At 41.7% G+C, this 19,383-nt stretch overlaps 1 protein-coding gene and 1 pseudogene across 8 annotated transcripts in view; one reads left to right on the top strand and one right to left on the bottom strand.

Moving 5' to 3' along the window:
- MCPH1 (microcephalin 1) overlaps positions 1–19,383 on the bottom strand; it is a 238,755-nt gene that overhangs the window by 169,503 nt on the left and 49,869 nt on the right. For 7 of the 8 annotated variants that reach the window (XM_021941978.2, XM_021941980.2, XM_021941979.2 and 4 more), the window contains one exon: positions 690–725. The exons of the other annotated variant lie outside the window; for it this stretch is intronic. In XM_021941978.2, the coding sequence (XP_021797670.2) occupies positions 690–725 (36 nt within the window). The remainder of the gene's footprint in view (positions 1–689; positions 726–19,383) is intronic. 8 annotated transcript variants of the gene reach the window in all.
- LOC116276314 lies at positions 2,993–3,498 on the top strand (annotated as a pseudogene).

The raw sequence follows: 19,383 nt of genomic DNA, 5'->3' as shown, positions 1-19,383 counted from the left end.
CAGCAGACCTCCAAGTGTGTCAACGTCTTTACACACTTCAAAGTGAGAAAGGGTAAAAAGGGCATTTTTGTAGACTCGGGTAATAAGGGCGTTTTTGTAGACTCGTCAGCCACTTTTCTCAAGACTTCTAGGCAACCTCATTCTCATTTCAGACACAGGTACACAATAATGCTTGTGCTTCTGTTGCACCTGTCAAGCAAATCCCCCCCACACAGAAGCATGGATAATGGAACTTATTTGTTGTGTTGACATCTGCTATTAACTGGAATTGAAAAAAAAATTTAAATAAAATGTTTAATTTTTTTTTTGCTTATCTAAGAAATGCACGCTGAATTGCATAAAATGTAAATGCTATAGAAATATATAATCAGAAATACAAATTTCCTGTAATTCCACCAGCTAGAAATGACTATTGTTTAACAATTTGGTAGTACATTCAGCCAAATGTTCACTCTATAGGAGTGTGTGTATATGTATATGCATACATATACATATATAAACAAAAATGAATTAACATTATTCATATACGTTTGTAATTCACACGAAATACTTCAAATGTAACCAACTGTGCAGTATAACCAATTGTCTTGAAAAGTCAATGTGAAGTAAATGAGAAGGAACAAAAGGCATTTGAAGGACCCCAGGGTTGACGAAAATGACAGACATGAAGGGGTTTGTATATTACATACTTGGGGAAGGACTGCTGGTTTATACAGATCTTGTCTCTGTTGGGTGAAAGAAAACAGAATCTGATTTGCTAGTATTTTTCGTTTGTCTACTTTTCTACTTTGGCTTCAAAACAATTAAGAATTTCATGCTATCAGGAAGTAGACATCTGAATAAAATTTTATATTTCTGCTTTTATGTTTGGCCCATGACTGAATTTTTTTCTTTTTCTTTTTCTTTTTTTTGAGATGGAATTTTGCTCTTATTGCCCAGGCTGGAGTGCAATGGTGCAGTCTCGGCTCACTGCAACCTCCATCTCCCGGGTTCAAGCAATTCTCCTGCCTCAGTCTCCCAAGTAGCTGGGATCACAGGCACCCACTACCACACTCAGCTAATTTTTGTTAGTAGAGACAGGTTCCACCATGTTGGCCAGGCTGGTCTCGAACTCCTGACCTCAGGTGATCCACCCACCTCGGCCTCCCAAAGTGCTGGGATTACAGGCGTGAGCCACCGTGCCTGGTCTGAAATTTTAGAATTGAGGCTTATAAATTATCTGTGTCTGCTTGTATGTCTGTTTTGTATTGCAGAAATGCCACTGTAGTGAATATTTACAATTTTATATACCTTGGCATCTATTTTGAACATAAGTTTAACTTTCTCATACCAGAAACAGGACTTAGTTTCCCTTGACAGCTTCCACCTGCCACCCCCAGTCCTCAATGTGGTTGATCCAGGATCTGCCTTATACACCTCCTCTTTCTGGTGACGACCTCTCTAAGGGACAGTCTACCTGGCCGGCCCTGCCGGCCCCACACCCCTACATGGACTGTGGAGTATGCCACAGTGACCACCTCTCAGTTGCTGTGTGATCCTGAAACTCATGACTGCCTGTTTTAAACTCACCAACTAAAACTCCCTGCAGGAAACCTGCTTGGACAATGCCCTGGCCCCCAGTAAAGGTGTTGGCCCATGGGTCCCACTCTCTCTTGCTCTATGCCTGACACTTCATTCTTTCTTCTTGTGACCTGGGGATAGAACACTGCCTTCCCAACTCATGGCGCCCTCCCTCTCTAGGATCTGGAAGTAATAAATCTTGGAAATTATTTCCTATCTTGGTGGTGTGTTGAATTTGCACATTCCATCTGAAGAACCAGGGGCTCTCCCAGGCTGCCTGGGTTTTCCCCGGGATGCCGGGGAAGAACACAAGGGCAGGCTCTGAGCACCAGAGCGATAGTCAGGCAGTCATAAACTGAAGGGGGGTCAGAAAAGAGCCACAAGGGCGTCTGCCAGGATAAGCACATTTCCCACGTGAGGAATGCCTGATACTGGGCCAGACCACAAGGCATCAGCTGTCCACCAGGTAAAAGGAGTGCCCGTGAAGGGTACCCAAGTAAACACTTGTGCCCTGCTTCCCAGCATTTTCTGTTAGGGCAGAGTCGTTAGCTGCTCTGGTACTGGAAGCCCAGTGTGGCAGGGGAGCTTTCAAAGCAGCTATTGTCTCCCATCCTGGGATAACTATCACGAGATGGTCTCACCAAATGAGAATATGATCGCTCTTAAGGATGTTCTGTTCTGACTGGCTTGGAAATAAAGAGGCACCTATAAATTGAATATTCCTAAAATTCTCATAAATTAAGGAAATTGAACTTCCAATAATACTTTCAACAGACTAAAAACAGTATTCCTATAGAAACGTAAATGTTTTAAGAATTCAAGTTCACATATTTAGGTAAATCTTTGGCAAATGAGACTAGGTGAATATTTCGGGTTTAATAAAAACAGTCATGTCTTCTATGAGTTGTCAGCATTAAGTATTATTATTATTATTTTTTAAGATGGGGTCTCTCGCTATGTTGCCCAGGCTGGTCTGAAATTCCTGGCCTCAGCAATCCTCCCATCTCGGCCTCCCAAAGTGCTAGGGTTATAGGCAAGAGCCACTGTGCCCAGCCAGATTACACATTGTTATTCTACTTGTGCATGTTCTTACAAAAGCTATACAGATTTACTGATCAAATAAGTGAACATTACTCCTACTTAAGGTTTAAGACTATGAAAAAATGTAAATTTGTGCTTAACCAAATTAAATTATTAATCTCACAAACCTTTTTCAACAATAATTTTTAAAATTATTTATTTATTTACTTTTGAGAGACAGGGTCTTGCTCTGTTGCCCTTGGGGGAGTGCAGTGGTGCATTTTTTCTTTTTTCCAGAGATAGCAAGGTGAACCCATTGCATGTTAAAATCTTAGTAATATTATGAAGTTAGTTTTGACCCCACAGACTCCCTGAGTTCAATCCTAAAGTGTCAGTTTGCTCCAACTTTGTGATGGAAACATGTCATAGAAATACAGGTACACTAGGGTTTGGTAAAACCACATATCAAAATCAGAACCAGGATTGAAATACATTAATGTGGATGATTTAGCTCGAGAAGAGCAATTGTACGATGGCTATGATGAAGAGTATGATTGTCCTGTTTTAGATGATGACAGAGTAGCTGATGAGTGAGATAACCAAATGAGAGAATGTGGAGTTATCGTTGATTACCACGGTTGTGATATCTTCCCTGAATGCTGGTTTCATACAGTTTTTGTGCTGAGAACAGATGCCAACGTACTGTACGAAAGACTTGAAACGAAGGGTTATAATGAGAAGAAACTAAAAGACAATATTCAGTGTGAGATTTTCCAAGTTCTTTATGAAGAAGCCACGGCATCTTACAAGGAAGAAGTCGTGCATCAGCTGCCCAGCAGTAAACCAGAAGAGCTAGAAAATAATGTAGATCAGATCCGGAAATTGATTGAGCAGCAGATCAAAGATCATAATTCTTGACTTATAAGACTAGCTACTTTACAATCACTCTTGCTGATATATCTCTGCAGACATCATAGAAATTGTTAAAGTATCAGGAACACTTTATTAAAATCGTGTTGCGGGACTAGCAGGCGGATAGAATAAAGGTTTATGCCTGTGTTTCTTTTTCTCCATGTGAAAGCTAAACATTTGAAATACAAAAAATATAGCATTATCAAGGATTGAGACAAAACTGTCATTTCAATGCTTAAATTGCTAAAGAATAAATAAATCTGAAGAAACAGGTGGATATCTTTTAAGTTTATTACAGAAAAAATGCAGATGATCTCTTAAAATAAAGACTAACGATTTTTTAAAAAGAGAAAAGTTTACTCAATATTGATGAGCCTGTTTCTTTGGTTTACTGTTTACCACATTCACCTAAAAAAATAAGGGCTTATTCTTTTTTCTGTACAATTGGCTTAGATTCCAAAGATTCTGTGTTTTATGAGAATAACCTTCTTTGGTTTATATTGGCTTTATTATGCCCTTGAGTATTCAAGAAATCTTGTCTCTTAGGAAAGAGCTAAGGTTCTTTACAATCATGTTACCTCTGTGTTTACTTTCAAAATCTTTTACAGTCACTTTGATGAAATAAGTAGTCAAATATTGTTTCTAAGTTACGTGAGCCTATTGGAATCAGGTATTCAAAATTTCTTGATAATTTTTGATATTCTGCCTTCCCCAAATCAAATCCTAAATGATATATTTTGTACTTCAAACTGTCTGAGGCCGGGCATGGTGGCTTATCCCTGTAATTCCAGTACTTTGGGAGGCCGAGGTGGGCGGATAAACTGAGGTCAGGAGTTTGAGACCAGCCTGGCCAACATGGCAAAACCCCGTCTCTACTAAAAATACAAAAATTACCCGGGCGTGGTGGCAGGCACCTGTAATCCCAGCTACTTGGGAGGCTGGAGCAGGAGAATGGCTTGAAACCCAGGAGGCAGAGGTTGCAGTGAGCTGAGATCGGGCCACTGCACTCCAGCCTGGGCGACAGAGTGAGACTCCATCTCAAAAACACAAAACAAAACAAAAAACTGTCTGAGATTCCCCAGACATACCTGGAAAATAACAAGTATTTGTGCTTTTACTTTAATAAAAGACAGATGCTCAAAATAATCAGGAGATCCATTTGATCTGTTACTATTGATAAGTTATATGGGGACAAGTTGTCAAATCAAAAAAGATACTTAGCCAGCCCTAGGTTAAATATATGTTATTAATATATAGGTGTTTATGTCCCCTCCAAACTAACCCTCTTTATGTGACATTCTTGGTTTATTCTAATTATATGCTTGGCATATTCATTGTGTGTTATGTCTTGGGACTATTTTGTTATATCTGAAGGTTTTTTCTGTAAAGATTATATTCTTCCATTTTTATAAATTAGATGTAACATCCACTGTTCTTTTAAAATAAGGTTAATTATGGTGTTTCCAGATGCTGTATCTAGAACTTTTTTGGGTTGACTCCATTTTGCATACCATAACTAACTTTACTTATCAGTTGCCAATACTCTTGTAATGAACTCTCCATAAATTTAGTTTTGAAAATTATCAGTAATATGATAACCCCAGCCATTTCTTTTGTCACCTACAGATTTCTGTTTTTCTCTGACACTTCCCTGATCAGCATCTGCAATCAGTTATAGGCCAGAGTGACTTACCTTCGACCAAGAGGGGGCTGTTTTAGAGCCCCATGGAGAAGAACCATGCTGGGTACTTTTGGGTACAGGCTTCTTATGGCATTGTCTAAATAATGCTGAGACCCCACCAGGGGAAGAGGATTTCTATAACTCTCATTGAGAAGCAGAGGGATTCACGAAACTAACCCAAGATCAAGTGGAACAAAAATTAATGACTAGGCCCAGATGAACTACTGAAGGAGGACTGTGGCTTTTGTTTGCAGTATTGTTGCTATTTTAATGCTCTATATTCTGGATACATAAGGGACCCTTTCTCTTCTCCCTCTCTGTATCTCATAACAATTCAGTCTACTGTGCTTTTATAAACAGAAAGGAAACATTTGGAAATGGTATCTTACTATCCCTGCCTGATCCCTCCAGAATTGTGAAACTGTAATTGAGTATCCTTCTTTTCAGGGCAATATAATTATTTGCATAGATTAAAAACAATCCATCTTCCTAGTTACCAGGACACAACTGAAAACAGTGGCTATGCAACCACGGCCTTTGCTGGAATGTCATATTTGAGAGTGATATTCACTTACTCAGAAATAACCAGTCACCTAAGTCCTCAGGTTGATTTTATGGCACCAGCGCTTACAAAGCCCTCTTGGGGAAACAAGCCTGGTACCTTGCTTACGGTGTTCTCAGCCTTACAGGTGAGTAAGGAAGGTCACTTTATGGTAGGCCCAAGATCCACTGAGTATGTTGGGCACCCCAAAACAAAAAAGGCATTCCCCCAAATTTATAGGCACTGCAGGTGAAATCTGAAAAAAAAAGACCTGCGATACTTAAACTGTAGCAGCCTCCATTGTAAGGAGATTTAGAGAAAGAATAAGACGATTCCCTTTGGAATGGTATGAGCAAAGAAGGACTTTCCTAATTGCTATTTGGATGGTAGAAAAGATACCACTTGGTTTATATTCATCTTATAGCAGCAACACTACTTTTCTCCTTCAGTTTGAGACAACACTCCTTCAGTTTAACAACCGTATCTACATTTTCTACTAAAGCTTATAATGGTGGAATAATATAGCAACCACAAAGTGAAGGTACTGCCTCTGATTCTTGTGGCATGGCCACTGGCAGGGCATGGTTTGGAGGCCCACAAGTTTATGCGTATTCATGAGTTACTCATGGGTTTACTTGCATTCATGAAACACGAGAGGCAGCAAAAGCGTAAAGCATATATCTTAACATTTTAGTTAAAAGAATGAGGATCTCAGAGCCGGGCATGGTGGCTCACATCTGTAATCCAGCACTTTGGGAGGCCAAGGTGGGCGAATCACTTGAGGTCAGGAGTTCGAGACCAGCCTGGCCAACGTGGTGAAACCCCGTCTCTACTAAAAACACAAAAATTAGCTGGGTGTAGTGGCAGGCACCTGTAATCCCAGCTACTTGGAAGGCTGAGGTAGGAGAATCGCTTGAACCCAGGAGGCAGAAGTTGCAGTGAGCGGAGATAGAGCCACTGCACTCCAGCCTGGGCGACAGAGTGAGACTTTGTCTCAAAAAAAAAAAAATTAAAATAAAAAACCCAAAGTATAAGGATCTCAGAAATGAAAAAACATGTACAAAATTCTATTATATGGACAGCTCCAGGAAGCTGAAACCTTTATCTTATTATTAGCAATATGTTAATATGAGATATTACTCTTCCATTCTTCTGGACACATCTCACAAATTTAAGTATGTCAAGGTATCTACTACAGAATGCCTGCTACAAAGAAGAAAAACAACGCTTTTCTGTTTTTAACATTGTTATTCAATGACAAAAAAACATGCAGGATTCTTTTTCTTAATAGGAAAAGCACACAGTTAGGCGCATCCAAAGGCAATCAGAGCAAACACGAAAAAGGTGGTCACGTGAAATAATCCACTGACCAGTGAGAAACAATAACCAACATGAAACACTAACTACCCAGAAGAATTTTCTGAAAGTTCTAAAGGAATAGAGATGAGGGAGCGGGGAGAGAGAGAGAGAAAGAGTATTGAATGGATGATTATTTGGGAAATAGTAGAGCTGATTTTGTTTTAGTAAGACCAGAGGTAGGTCAAGTTAAACAGATATACTCATTTTCTTAGTGATAAATAGAAACATTTTAAAAAGAAAACATTCTTTGAAATCTTTTGGGTTTAGGTATCAGCTCTTTGGTAAACAGTGAAATTAATTTTCCTTAAGAATAACTAAAAAAAGGAGATAATCCACATATTCACAAAGATTATTAACCTTGTTCATGACCAGTATAAACCCATCTAAATATATACGGTACTATCAGAATCATACATTTACATACATTTTGACTATAGAGGAAATTTAAAAAAATAAAATCCAATATGAAAAAAGATGGCCGGGCGCGGTGGCTCAAGCCTGTAATCCCAGCACTTTGGGAGGCCGAGACGGGCGGATCACGAGGTCAGGAGATCGAGACCATCCTGGCTAACACAGTGAAACCCCGTCTCTACTAAAAAATACAAAAAACTAGCCGGGCGAAGTGGCGGTTGCCTGTAGTCCCAGCTACTCGGGAGGCTGAGGCAGGAGAATGGCGTGAACCCGAGAGGAGGAGCTTGCAGTGAGCTGAGATCCGGCCACTGCACTCCAGCCTGGGTGACAGAGCGAGACTCCGTCTCAAAAAAAAAAAAAAAAAAAAGAAAAAAGATAAATTCTGGAAAAATGTCTTCAAATCCCATCCTGAGGATATTATATGACCTAGATCCCTGGCAGCTACATCATGTAAAGCACCTTCAGAAAGACTCAGTCTGTGGACCCAAGAGACCTCAGATCTTTAAATGAGTAGCTTATTAAATATAATAATAAGCTATAACATTAAATATAATAATGTTGATATCCCCCATTTTTAATTTTATACATTCTGTGATCTAAAGATGGGTTCAATGTAAAAAATTGAGACTAAAATCTTCAACTTTCTTTTTTGTGTGCTTATTTTTGAGACAGGGTCTCACTCTTGCCCAGGCTGGAGTGCAGTGGTACAATCATGGCCCAGAGCAGCCTCGAATTCCTGGGCTCAAGCCTCCCTAAGAGCTGGGACCACAGGGGGCCACCATCATGTCCAACTAATATTTAAAAAACTTATTTTTAGTAAAGATGAGGGCTCACTTCTTTGCCTAAGCTGGTCTTGAACTCCTGACCTCAAGCGATCCTCCTGCCTCAGCCTCTCAAACTGCTGGGATTACAAGCATGAGCCACTGTGCTCAGCCTTTAACTTTCTTATAGTAACAGTTTCATAATTTAATTGTCCTTCCTTATATATTTTTTCCCTTATGTGGACTGTTTTTTACTCAAATTCAGAGACTTTTAATATTCAGGTTGCTCTGTTTTTCTAAAAACTATAATACCTTTTCTGAACAGTCTCAAATAATACAGTAATAGTGATCCATACAGCACCAGTATCAGTTTTCAATACTTACTATGTTAAATATTTTTTTCTAAGTTTCATAGCAAAAAAAAAAAAAATGTACCTCCAAGTAGTTCATCATTAGTGTCTAAAGTGTTCAATCAATACATCTGCACCACCTCAATTAAAAAGATGTTTCATCTAGCAAACTCGGTATCTAACACTAAAGCTCCCACGGGGTCTACACATGCACCCAGCTCCTTGCTCCTTATGGAAGTCACTGGGGACCCCCAACGTCAGATCTTATTTTCACATCATCCTCTCCAGGAAGAGGGGCTGGGCAGGCAGAGGAAAAATAAGCCTGGGGTCCAGGTGTGTGGGAGAAGGGTGCAGGCCATGCTTGCAAGACAGGGCAGGTGGGAGGACAGCATAGGGGGCACGCACAGGTGACACCCAGGAACATCCAAACAGCCCCTTTCCCCAGACAGAGGGCCGTAGGGAATTCCAGCCCACCCAGAATAAGGGGCAGCGGCAGGAGGAAAGAAGCCACAGAGCCCAAGACCGTGAGGTACAGGGAGGGGCACTCTCACCTGCAGAGGAAAGGCCGTGAGGTACAGGGAGGGGCACTCTCACCTGCAGAGGAAAGACCGCCTCTGAGCTCTGGATCTTTGCTGGTGAACTCAAAAAACAATGTGCTCAAATTGCTTAAGCTAAGGTGTAGGGCAGAAACTCCTTATACTACCCACTCTAAGTATAACCCCAAACTCACCAAAGCAAATGGGCTGATCTTGGGGAAAACTATGCAAATTCATGGATTTCCTGGCTAATGCTACTGTTTTCAGAAACAGTCACATACACACCTCTACTTTCCAACTCCACAAGGATTACTCCATGGGCCACGCATGGTGGTTCATGCCTGTAATCCCAGCACTTTGGGAGACCCAGGTAAGTGGATGGTTTGAGGCCAAGAGTTCAAGACCAGCCTGGGCAACACAGTCGAATTCCATCTCTAAAACAAACAAAAAAATTAGCTGAGTGTGGTGGCATCTGCCTGGAGTCTCAGCTACTCATGAGGCCAAGGCTGGAGGGATCACTTGAGCCCAGGAGATCAAGGCTGCAGTGAGCTATGATCTCGCCACAGCACTCCAGCCTGGGCAACAGAGCAAGACCCTGTCTTTAAACAAAACAAAACAAAAGAAGAATTATACCACAATTTCAACCCTGTAAACTGTTTGATTCCTACTTTCCTATCCATGGTCCCTCATTTTTGTTAAAACTTCACCTGAGGAAGTAAAGTGACAGAAAAATACCAAAAACAAAAAAAGGACAAAAAGACACAACCTATAAATTCTGGGATAATATTTTAGTACTGCTTTTAATGATGAGAACTAGATTGCAAATAAATAGCAAATATACTTCAAAATGAAAAGCAGAAGATATTTCTGCAGAAAAATAAAACAACACAACTTCAAAAAAAAAGTTTTCAAAATTGAAAATCACCGATAAGGGAGACCAGAAGAAGAAGTGTTTCATACCGAGCTGCTCTGGTTTGACAGTCACTGAATATTATATTCTTTTCCTATAAAGACTCACTATTGATATATGAACTAAGTCTAAAGTCATATCCAAAAGTCACAAAAGGATATGCCAAAAATCTATTTTAAATGCCTCATAATTTTTTTAACAAACCCTGTTATAATGCCTCATTAATTTTGAATTGCAGTTTTTGTCATTCTATTTAACCCCTTCTGAATAATCATGTTTTTATTCCCCTTTTTAAAAAACGAATCGAAATTACCCTGGATTAATATCAAATAATTTATATTCCTAAATATTATTTGGAAGGCAATAACTTTTTTAAAAGTGTGAAGAGTTAAAGACGTAAGGAAAGGCAAAGAAATAAATATAATTGAGGGTCAGGCACGGTGGCTCAAGCCTGTAATCCCAGCACTTTGGGAGGCCAAGGCGGGTGGATCACTTGAGGTCAGGAGTTTGAGACCAACCTGGCCAACATGGTGAAACCTCGTCTGTACTAAGTACAAAAATTAGGCCGGGCGTGGTGGCTCACGCCTGTAATCCCAACACTTTGAGAGGCTGAGGTGAGCGAATCACCAGTTCAGGAGATCAGACCATCCTGGCCAACATGGTGAAAACTTGTCTCTACTAAAATACAAAAAAAAAGGGCCGGGCACGGTGGCTCACGCCTGTAATCCTAGCACTTTGGGAGAGACCAAGGTGGGCGGATCACGAGGTCAGGAGAGAGAGAGAGAGAAAGAATTGGGGAGGAAATAATTGTTCCTCAAGAGAACAGACATACAACTTTCCTGGGAAAACCACTCACATTTAAAGTAAATTCTAGCCTTTAGGACAAATGCGTGCAGTTCTGTATTTCTGTGTGTCTACCTTACCCCGTGTCTGAGGAGCATAACAAATGAAGCCACTTGTCCCTTATTAACACGAGTCTCTGATGTCAGTGGAAATAAGCCGTAAGGTTTGCAGGCCTCCCCCGCCCTCCGCCCTTCCTTTCTTTGGTTCACTCTCTTGGCTTCCTCCTCCGCTGTGGCAGTTCCAGGAGATGCGTCCAGCCACAACAAAGCTCTGAGGACCCGGGGAGCATTTCTTCCCAGGGCTATCACAAGTGAGAGAACACTTTCCAGAAACCTCCCAGGAACACTTCCCTTCACATCTTGTTGGACAGAAGTGAGTCACAGTCTCGAACTAATTAGTGGTAAGAGGAAGAGAATGCCGGTGATGTGCTGAGACATCAGGCGTTCGAGGACGGGGTGGACACGGGGTGGTGGGAGCAGCGCAGTGGGAGGGTCACTTGGCGTGAACAGCTCCGCGGGAAGTGGCCGCTGCCTAAAGGAGAAGGACTCACACAGGGAGGCGCAGTGCAGAGCACCTTTTATCTCCAGGCCCTTTACTCCCCTTTAAAATAAAAATAAGGATTCAAGTTTGCTACTTCAGCAAGCTATTATTTTGTTTGAGTTTCTGCATATCTCAAACAGATTAATTTGATATTTCTAGACCAATTTAGCACAGTTTACTATCATTAAGCTCACTCCCCCCAGATGGTGCACGTAGTAAGCTAGACCTTAGGAGCTAGCAGCTGTAACTATTTAAATTGGGCCTGCACATCTCTTCTTTGCTCAGTGCATAGAATGCCTACCAGCAGAACTTTTCTTTCCTTTTCTTTTTTTTCTTTTTTCTGAGGTGGAATCTTGCTCTGTTGCCCAGGCCAAAGTGCAGTGGCAGGATCTCGGCTCACTGCAACCTCCACCTCCTGGGTTCAAGTGATTCTCCTGCCTCAGCCTCCCGAGTAGCTGGGACTACAGGTGTGCACCACCACAACCAGCTAATTTTTTGTACTTTTAGTAGAGACAGGGTTTTGCCTGTTGGCCAGGCTGATCTCAAACTCCTGACCTCAGGTGATCCACCCACCTTGGTCTCCCAAAGTGCTGGGATTATAGGCGTGAGCCACCATGCCTGGCCAAAGCAGCAGATCTTAAATAGATTTCTTTGGCTAGCTCCTCAGTGCCTGTGGGTCTCCCAGTGGGAAATGTCCTCCGTCCGTGGCCTCTACCTTTACATGGCCTAAGACGACCACTGAGGCACAGGAGATCCACCCTGGTTGGTCCTCATTTCTACCACGTCCAGTCCAAAACACATTTGACAATTTCTGAACCACATATTTACAAGGCATGCAAAATCAGTTATTGAACAAAGAAAACACATTTTTAAAAAGACGGAGTTCTTTGAAGATCCTATTTAATGTTTTCTGTAGAAATATTTTATCTCATACACAGCAAGAAAAAAACATGCTAATGGGGGCTGATGGCAACTGTTAGGCTATCAAGAGGCAGCTGTTTTTTAAATGGCTTCATCAAGCAACATCTGCTGATAGACCCCACACCTGTTACAACCAGCACATCCCTGCCACTGCCAGCTCTGGGTACACTCTGCCAAAAGTGATTTATCAAAGCAATTACAGATCACTGAAACAGCTGTGTTGGAAACCAAGGGCACCTTCGATCTTACAGACCTCACCGGCCGGGTGGTCGGCACTAAAGGCCCTATCTTTCTGCGTACGGCAGGTCTGAACAATGGAAATGATTTACATGGATATTTACAGAGGGTGTCATGCTCGAGGAAGTGTGGCAGTTCCCCTAAATGTGTGATAACAACATACCCGTGCTGCATGTTCAAGAAAAAAAAAATAAATATCACCTGTTCTTTGGATGAGTCACTGCTCTTTCAACTTGAAAGGTAAATTTAAAATCAAAGCTACAAGAGTGTATGCTTCCAGCCAAGTGCACCATCTAATGGAAAACAGCCAAAGGCCTGGCATTACTGCAAACTGTAAAACTGCATTCATAAAATATTAGTGTCTCCATTACAACAGTGAAGTACTCATTCCAGGACCCTTTACTTGAAGGACAGGAAACGGCAGGAAAATCATCCATTTCACATGAAAAGTGGCTCAAGTATTCTATTTTCCCTGCTCAGGAAGGCATCTGTGTCCCTGCAGCTCTCTTTCCTCCTGCCTCCAGCTGGCCTGCCACACTGCATCTGGGCTAGGCCTTTCCCACCCTCTGGGCATCTAGCACTCTTTTTATTCCCACCACTGGGACCCTTTTATCTTCTTTCCACTGCAAGGCTCCTTCCCTGGGGAAGCCAGACCCAAATGAGCTGTAATTCCCAATCTACTGCCTCCGCAATAAAGACATGATTGGAGCTCTCTGAAATATACTTTCTTTTCAGCGTCTCCATATGACTGAGAAATAGAAAACTCAATCTAAAAAGAGGTCACAATGCTCAATAAATGACAGCTGTAAGTACCCTATCACAACTCACACAGGTCTATTGACAGGTCTCAGTTCTTTCAGGAAGGTTCTAGTGATATTGGAGATGAGGAAAGCATCTCTCGAAAACTGAGGAAGCAGATCCCCCAAGCGGGCATTTCTGACCGCAGAACTCAGTCTTCTGCCTCCTGGGTGAGATGACAGAGCACAGTTTCATGCTAATGGCCTACATCTCACCCCCAAAACAAAGATTCTCAATGGGAGGATGACCATCAGCTCAGAATCACCGGAGGAGCTTTTAGGAAAGGCTATACTCCTACCCTCACCCCATGCCCAGAGACTCTATTTTGGCCCTGGCATGCCTGTGGTCAGTAAGTCCAACAAGAGACACTGTGTGGACTGTCCCGGAATTTTGAGGGTCATTTTCATTAAAGACACATGGTGGTCTCTGGGAGTGGGAAAAGAGGAGGCAGGTCAGAGAGACCTACTCTCCTCCAAGTTATAGCTGCAAAACAAAGGACAGTCAATATGCAGACATGACCCTCACCCAAGTTTGTGCTGAAGAAAATAGCTAACATTTTTTGAGCACTTCTATATATCAGGTACTATCTTAAACTCTTTGCATGTTTCAATTCAATTAGAACAAACCCTTTGAGGAAACTGGTACTATTATTAATATTATCCCTGTTTTATACACAAAGAAGTAGAGGCACAGATATTAAGTAATTTGTTCAAGACCATGGAACTCCCAGAACAGGTGAGTAGCAGAGCTGGGATTGAACCCAGGCATCTGGCTCTGGGGGCAACGCTTTAGCAACACTGCACTGCAATGCACAGTCTTGGAGAAGAGAATCCATCCTTTACTGAAAGAAGACCGTCTCTCAAGTTTAGGAAGAATATTCAAAAATAAGTGAAGTACATGATGATGATTCCATGATTACTGAGTGATGGTTAAGAGCACCAGAAATGTTTTAAACATGTTCACTCAAAAAGTAAAAGGGAAATTCATGCATCTCTTATTTACTCAGAAAATATTTACTGAACACTTACTTTGTTTGTGATGCTATATCCTGCTGAGTATTAAGAGATGAACAGGATATAGACTATGTCCTTATGGGCTCATATTCTAGCAAAGATGTAAGAACAAGCAAGTATCAGAGCATATGCAAGCTATTACTTGTTTTGCACCCTATTTGAGAACCTTTTAGGAATTTAAGCATTCTATCTGGTGTGTAATTCTTTAATTTTTTTAAACCACTATCAAAATAAGTATGCTCTATTTGTTCCTTCATATCTCTCCAGGCCTCCAGGCTCAGGAAAGCCTCTGTAAACATTTCTGTGCTCTGACCCACAGCTTGCCTTCACATGCAACAAGCTGGATTGGCAGAGATGGCTCCAAAACGAGATTCTAAAACTTAGCCACTCATAAAAAGCTATCCTGTTGATAACTCGCATTAAAAATGTTGCTGAGGATAATAATCAATATTTTGAACAACAAAATCCAGAAGGAGTAGAATAAACCAAATACTTGGATAAAAAAATTATATTCACGTATTTCTGTCAGAGTGCTGGTATCTATACAGAGCTTCTTTGGGTTCTGTGTCTGATGATATTCAACAAGTAACAAAGAAAACAGGTCAAAATTCATCATAATATTTTATATTTCTCCCTCTGAAAAGATGTGTAACTATCAATGTCAATGACCTACATACTGCAAGCTAAGATTACAGAGGTAAAAAAATTGCTTAACTGGATCCTCAAAATAAAGTCTCAACAGGACAGGCGAGGTGGCTCACGCCTGTAATCCCAGCACTTTGGGAGGCTGAAGCAGGCAGATCACTTGAGGTCAGGAGTTCAAAACCAGCCTAGCCAACATGGCAAAACCCTGTCTCTACTAAAAAAAAAAAAAAAAAAAAAAAAAAAAGAAAGAAAACTTAGCCAGGCATGCTGGCGGGTACCTATAATCCCAGCTACTCGGGAGGCTGAGACACGAGAATCACTTGAACCTGGCAGTGTGGAGGCTGCAGTGAGCCAAGATTGGGCCACTGTACTCCAGCCTGGACAACAGAGCGAGACTCCATCTCAAAAAAAAAAAAAAAAAGTATCAACAAATTTGAAACAAATGTATTTAAAATAAGTCTTAAAAAAAACCAGACTCTGATTTATAGAGTGATTTTTGCCATTAAAAATGGGTATTAAACCAAAAAAAAAAAAAATCTAATGGAAGCTATAGCTCTGAGATTCTATAATTCTTCATGGAATCATATTTTTTTTCGCTCTTTAAGAGAAACTGAAATAATGCCATTACAGGTGTTTAGTGTGTCTTTTGCAAACAGTGACCTATGTGTTCATCTCAAAAATCGTTTCTCTTGACTTGGCCTCTTACTGTTCTCTTCTCAGAGAAGGATAAGCTCTATTTAGAGAAGTTTTCTTAAGTGGCCATTAAAATTCACCCATCCTCGCCAGGAATGGTGGACTAAGTAGTTTGAAATAGCCTCCTCACTGTGAGCCCTCAGAAAAGCTGGACAAGATGCAAACAAACAAACAAGCCCCAGCGATTTGCAGACGTTGCCCAGCTACTAAGTCAGTGAGTCATGGGAGAAGAAACCCGTGGAAGAAGAGGTGAACCGGCGTCAGAAGCCCACACTCCCTGGGGACAGCCAGCCTTGCAGAGACAGAACCCCAGCTCCAGATCATCTCAGTCCCTGCTAGGAAGATAAAGACAAACTAACCAGGCATATTAGATACGGAACATACGATTGAAAACAACAGATAAGAAAAACAGAAATTAAGGGGAGCCAGAAAAGACAGTTATTTCAAAAGAAATATGCATAATATGTTCAAATAAATAAAAGACAGGATTAATAATTTTGGCAGAGAACTGGAAACGGTTTTTAAAAATCAAACAGAGGGCATGAAGGCTCCCGCCTGTAATCCCAGCACTCTGGAAGGCCGAGGTAGGAGGATTGCTGGAGACCAGCGATTTGAGAACAGCCTGGTCAACGTGGGAGACCCCATCTCTACAAAAAATAATTTAAAAAAATAAAATGGAATAACAAGGACTGAAAAAAAATACATGTTAAAACTCAATATGTGGATTTAGCATCAGAATAGACTTACAGAGAGTCAAAAGTGAAATGGAAAATAAATCAATAGAAGATATCCAGAATGAAATAAGGAGATACAAGAGGAAAGAAATAGAGGAAAATCATGAGACATGGGCTATAGAAGCAAAGGATAACACACGGGATTGCGTTCCCAGCAATGGAGGTGTGAGGAAACAGGCAGAAGAAATCACAGCAGAGAAGTTTCCAGAACAGATTAGACAGGAAGGCCTGTGACTCCCAAGTAAGCAAACAACAAAAACAATACTCTGGTACAGCAATCACAGTGAACCTACAGAAAACCAAAGATGAGAACAGCCTAACCCCAGAGCCCGTGGCCGCAGCCGACGTCAGCATCTCTCTTCTCGCGGTTCCGCATCCATGCCCAGGCCACACCAAGGCCATGCTGCTCTTCACACAGGCTCCAGGCTTTCCCACCTTTCTCACCTTCGTACCTTCTACCCTGCAGCTTCGCAATACTCAGAACTCACGACTGACAGTGCTCATCGACTGACAGTCCTGTCTGCAGGGGTGCCCAGATCGTATATTACCTGCAAGTGCTACTTCAAATTTAAAACTAAAAATAAAATAAAGTCATTAGGGCCACGAGACACACCTGAGTTTCAAATCATTTTCCTCACTATGGAAATAGCATGTAGCCTGGCTCACGTGAAAACATAAAAATGTCAGGCCCAGACCTTACCATTCTCTATTCCAGTAGAGGCATTGCTTCAGTCATTAGCTGGTGAAGGATATTTCCTGTAAACTTTCCTTTTTTCAACATTAATATTCAATTACAAGATTTTTTTTCTTTAGGAAATAGAAACAATTTTGTGCTTAATAGAATCTAATACTTTAATATATCCTTATACATAAAAATATGTGGCATGCGCCTGTAGTCCCAGCTACTCAGGAGGCTGAGGCAGGAGAATTGCTTGAACCCGGGAGGCAGAGGTTGCAGTGAACCGACATTGTGCCATTGCACTCCAGCCTGGGTGACAGAGCGAGACTCCATCTCAAAAAAAAAAAAAAAAAAAAAAAGAGGCCATGTTAAGTTCCAATTTCAGTTTAACACAGATTATCATTCCATCCTTTCACAATTCCACTGTATACTTTTAAAATCAGGAAACTAAATTTTAGTGTTTCTGTTGACTCATTACAGCATATCAACATAAACTTCTCTCCCCATGCTCATATCAAAAGATCTCAAACTACTGGGAAGTTGTATATTTAAAATTTAATGTTGCTGGCTGGGCACTGTGGCTCAAACCTGTAATTCCAGCACTTTGGGAGGGCCAAGGAGGGCAGATCACTTGAGGTCAGGAGTTCGAGACCAGCCTAGTCAACATGGTGAAACCCCATCTCTACAAAAAACTTAAAAAACTAGCCAGGCGTGCTGGCGGGTGCCTGTTGTCCAAGCTACTCAGGAGGCTGGGGCAGGAGAATCGCTTAAATTCAGGAGGTGGAGGTTGCAGTGAGCCGAGATCACGCCAGTACACTCCAGCCTGGGCGACAGAGTGATACTATGTCTCAAAAAAATAAAATAAATTTAGTGTTACCTTTTAAAAATTTGTATTGTTCTTCCTTCTAACCTGTGAAATAATAAACGATGGTCCTTCATCTATATTGCTATCTAAATTTGTGCCCCTAAAAAACTCACTCAACCTTTAAGCAAACAAATCAGGACTTTTTTTTTTTTTTGAGATGGAGTCTCACTCTGTTGCCCAGGCTGAGTGCAGTGGCGTGATCTCAGCTCACTGCAAGCTCTGCCTCCCGGGTTCACACCATTCTCCTGCCTCAGCGTCCCAAGTAGCTGGGACTACAGGCACCTGCCACCACGCCTGGCTAATTTTTTGTATTTTTAGTAGAGATGGAGTTTCACCCTGTTAACCAGGATGGTCTTGATCTCCTGACCTAGTGATCTGCCCGCCTCGGCCTCCCAAAGTGCTGGGATTACAGGTGTGAGCCACCATATCCAGCCCACAAATCAGGACTTTAAGCCTTTGTCTTTAATTTTAGAGTCTAAAAACGAAACAAGTTTACATGAGAGGTGTTTAGAAACAAATGAAACTTCTTCTAGGATAAATCACTTGTTTAAATTCTACTAAAGTCCCAAGGCAGTAGTTTCCAAACTTTGCTTTGCATTAGAATCACCTCAGGAGTTTAAAAAAATCCTAGTGGCCAGGGTACACCCCGTATTAATGACACCAGCATGTCTGGGAGTGGGGCCAGGCGGCCATGTACCTTACAGATCCCCAGCTGAGTCCAATGTGCAGCCCAGTCAGGAAGCACTACCCTAGGGCATTAGGAGTTTTTGATTCATTCAAGCAAAGGCTGTGTGGTGAACTGTAATAAGGAATGGATTAGGAAGAAAATCCTGTGAAAGAGGGGAAACCTAGGTCTTGTTCCTTCTGCTATTGGCGAGACGCAATACAGAAGGTGGATTATTCACCCTCACTAGGTGTTCATCTCCTCCGTGTTAAGGACAGGGTGCTGCACTGGGCTGGGGAGCTGCTGGCCAGGAGGGTCTCAAGTGGGGCCAGAGAATATGTATTTATTTATTTTTGACACAGAGTCTCACTCTGTCGCCCAGGCTGGAGTGCAGTGGCATGATCTCAACTCATTGCAACCTCCCCTTCCTGGGTTCAGGTGATTCTCCCACCTCAGCCTCCTGAGCAGCTGGAATTACAGGTGCCCACCACCAGGCCTGGCCAATTTTTGTGTTTTTTGTAGAGACGGGATTTTGCCATGTTGGCTAGGCTGGTCTCGAATTCCTGACCTCAAGTGATCCGCCCGCCCCAGAGTGCTGAGATTACAGGCATGAGCCGCCATGCCCGGCCCAGAAAATCTGCATTTAAAACCTGCTTTGAGTGATTCTTCACACAGAACCAGAAGTGGTGGATCCCTTTCAGAAATGACAT

Source organism: Papio anubis, chromosome 8 (assembly GCF_008728515.1).
Source record: "Papio anubis isolate 15944 chromosome 8, Panubis1.0, whole genome shotgun sequence".
Lineage (NCBI taxonomy): Eukaryota > Metazoa > Chordata > Mammalia > Primates > Cercopithecidae > Papio > Papio anubis.
This window is presented reverse-complemented; position numbering and strand designations above follow the sequence as displayed.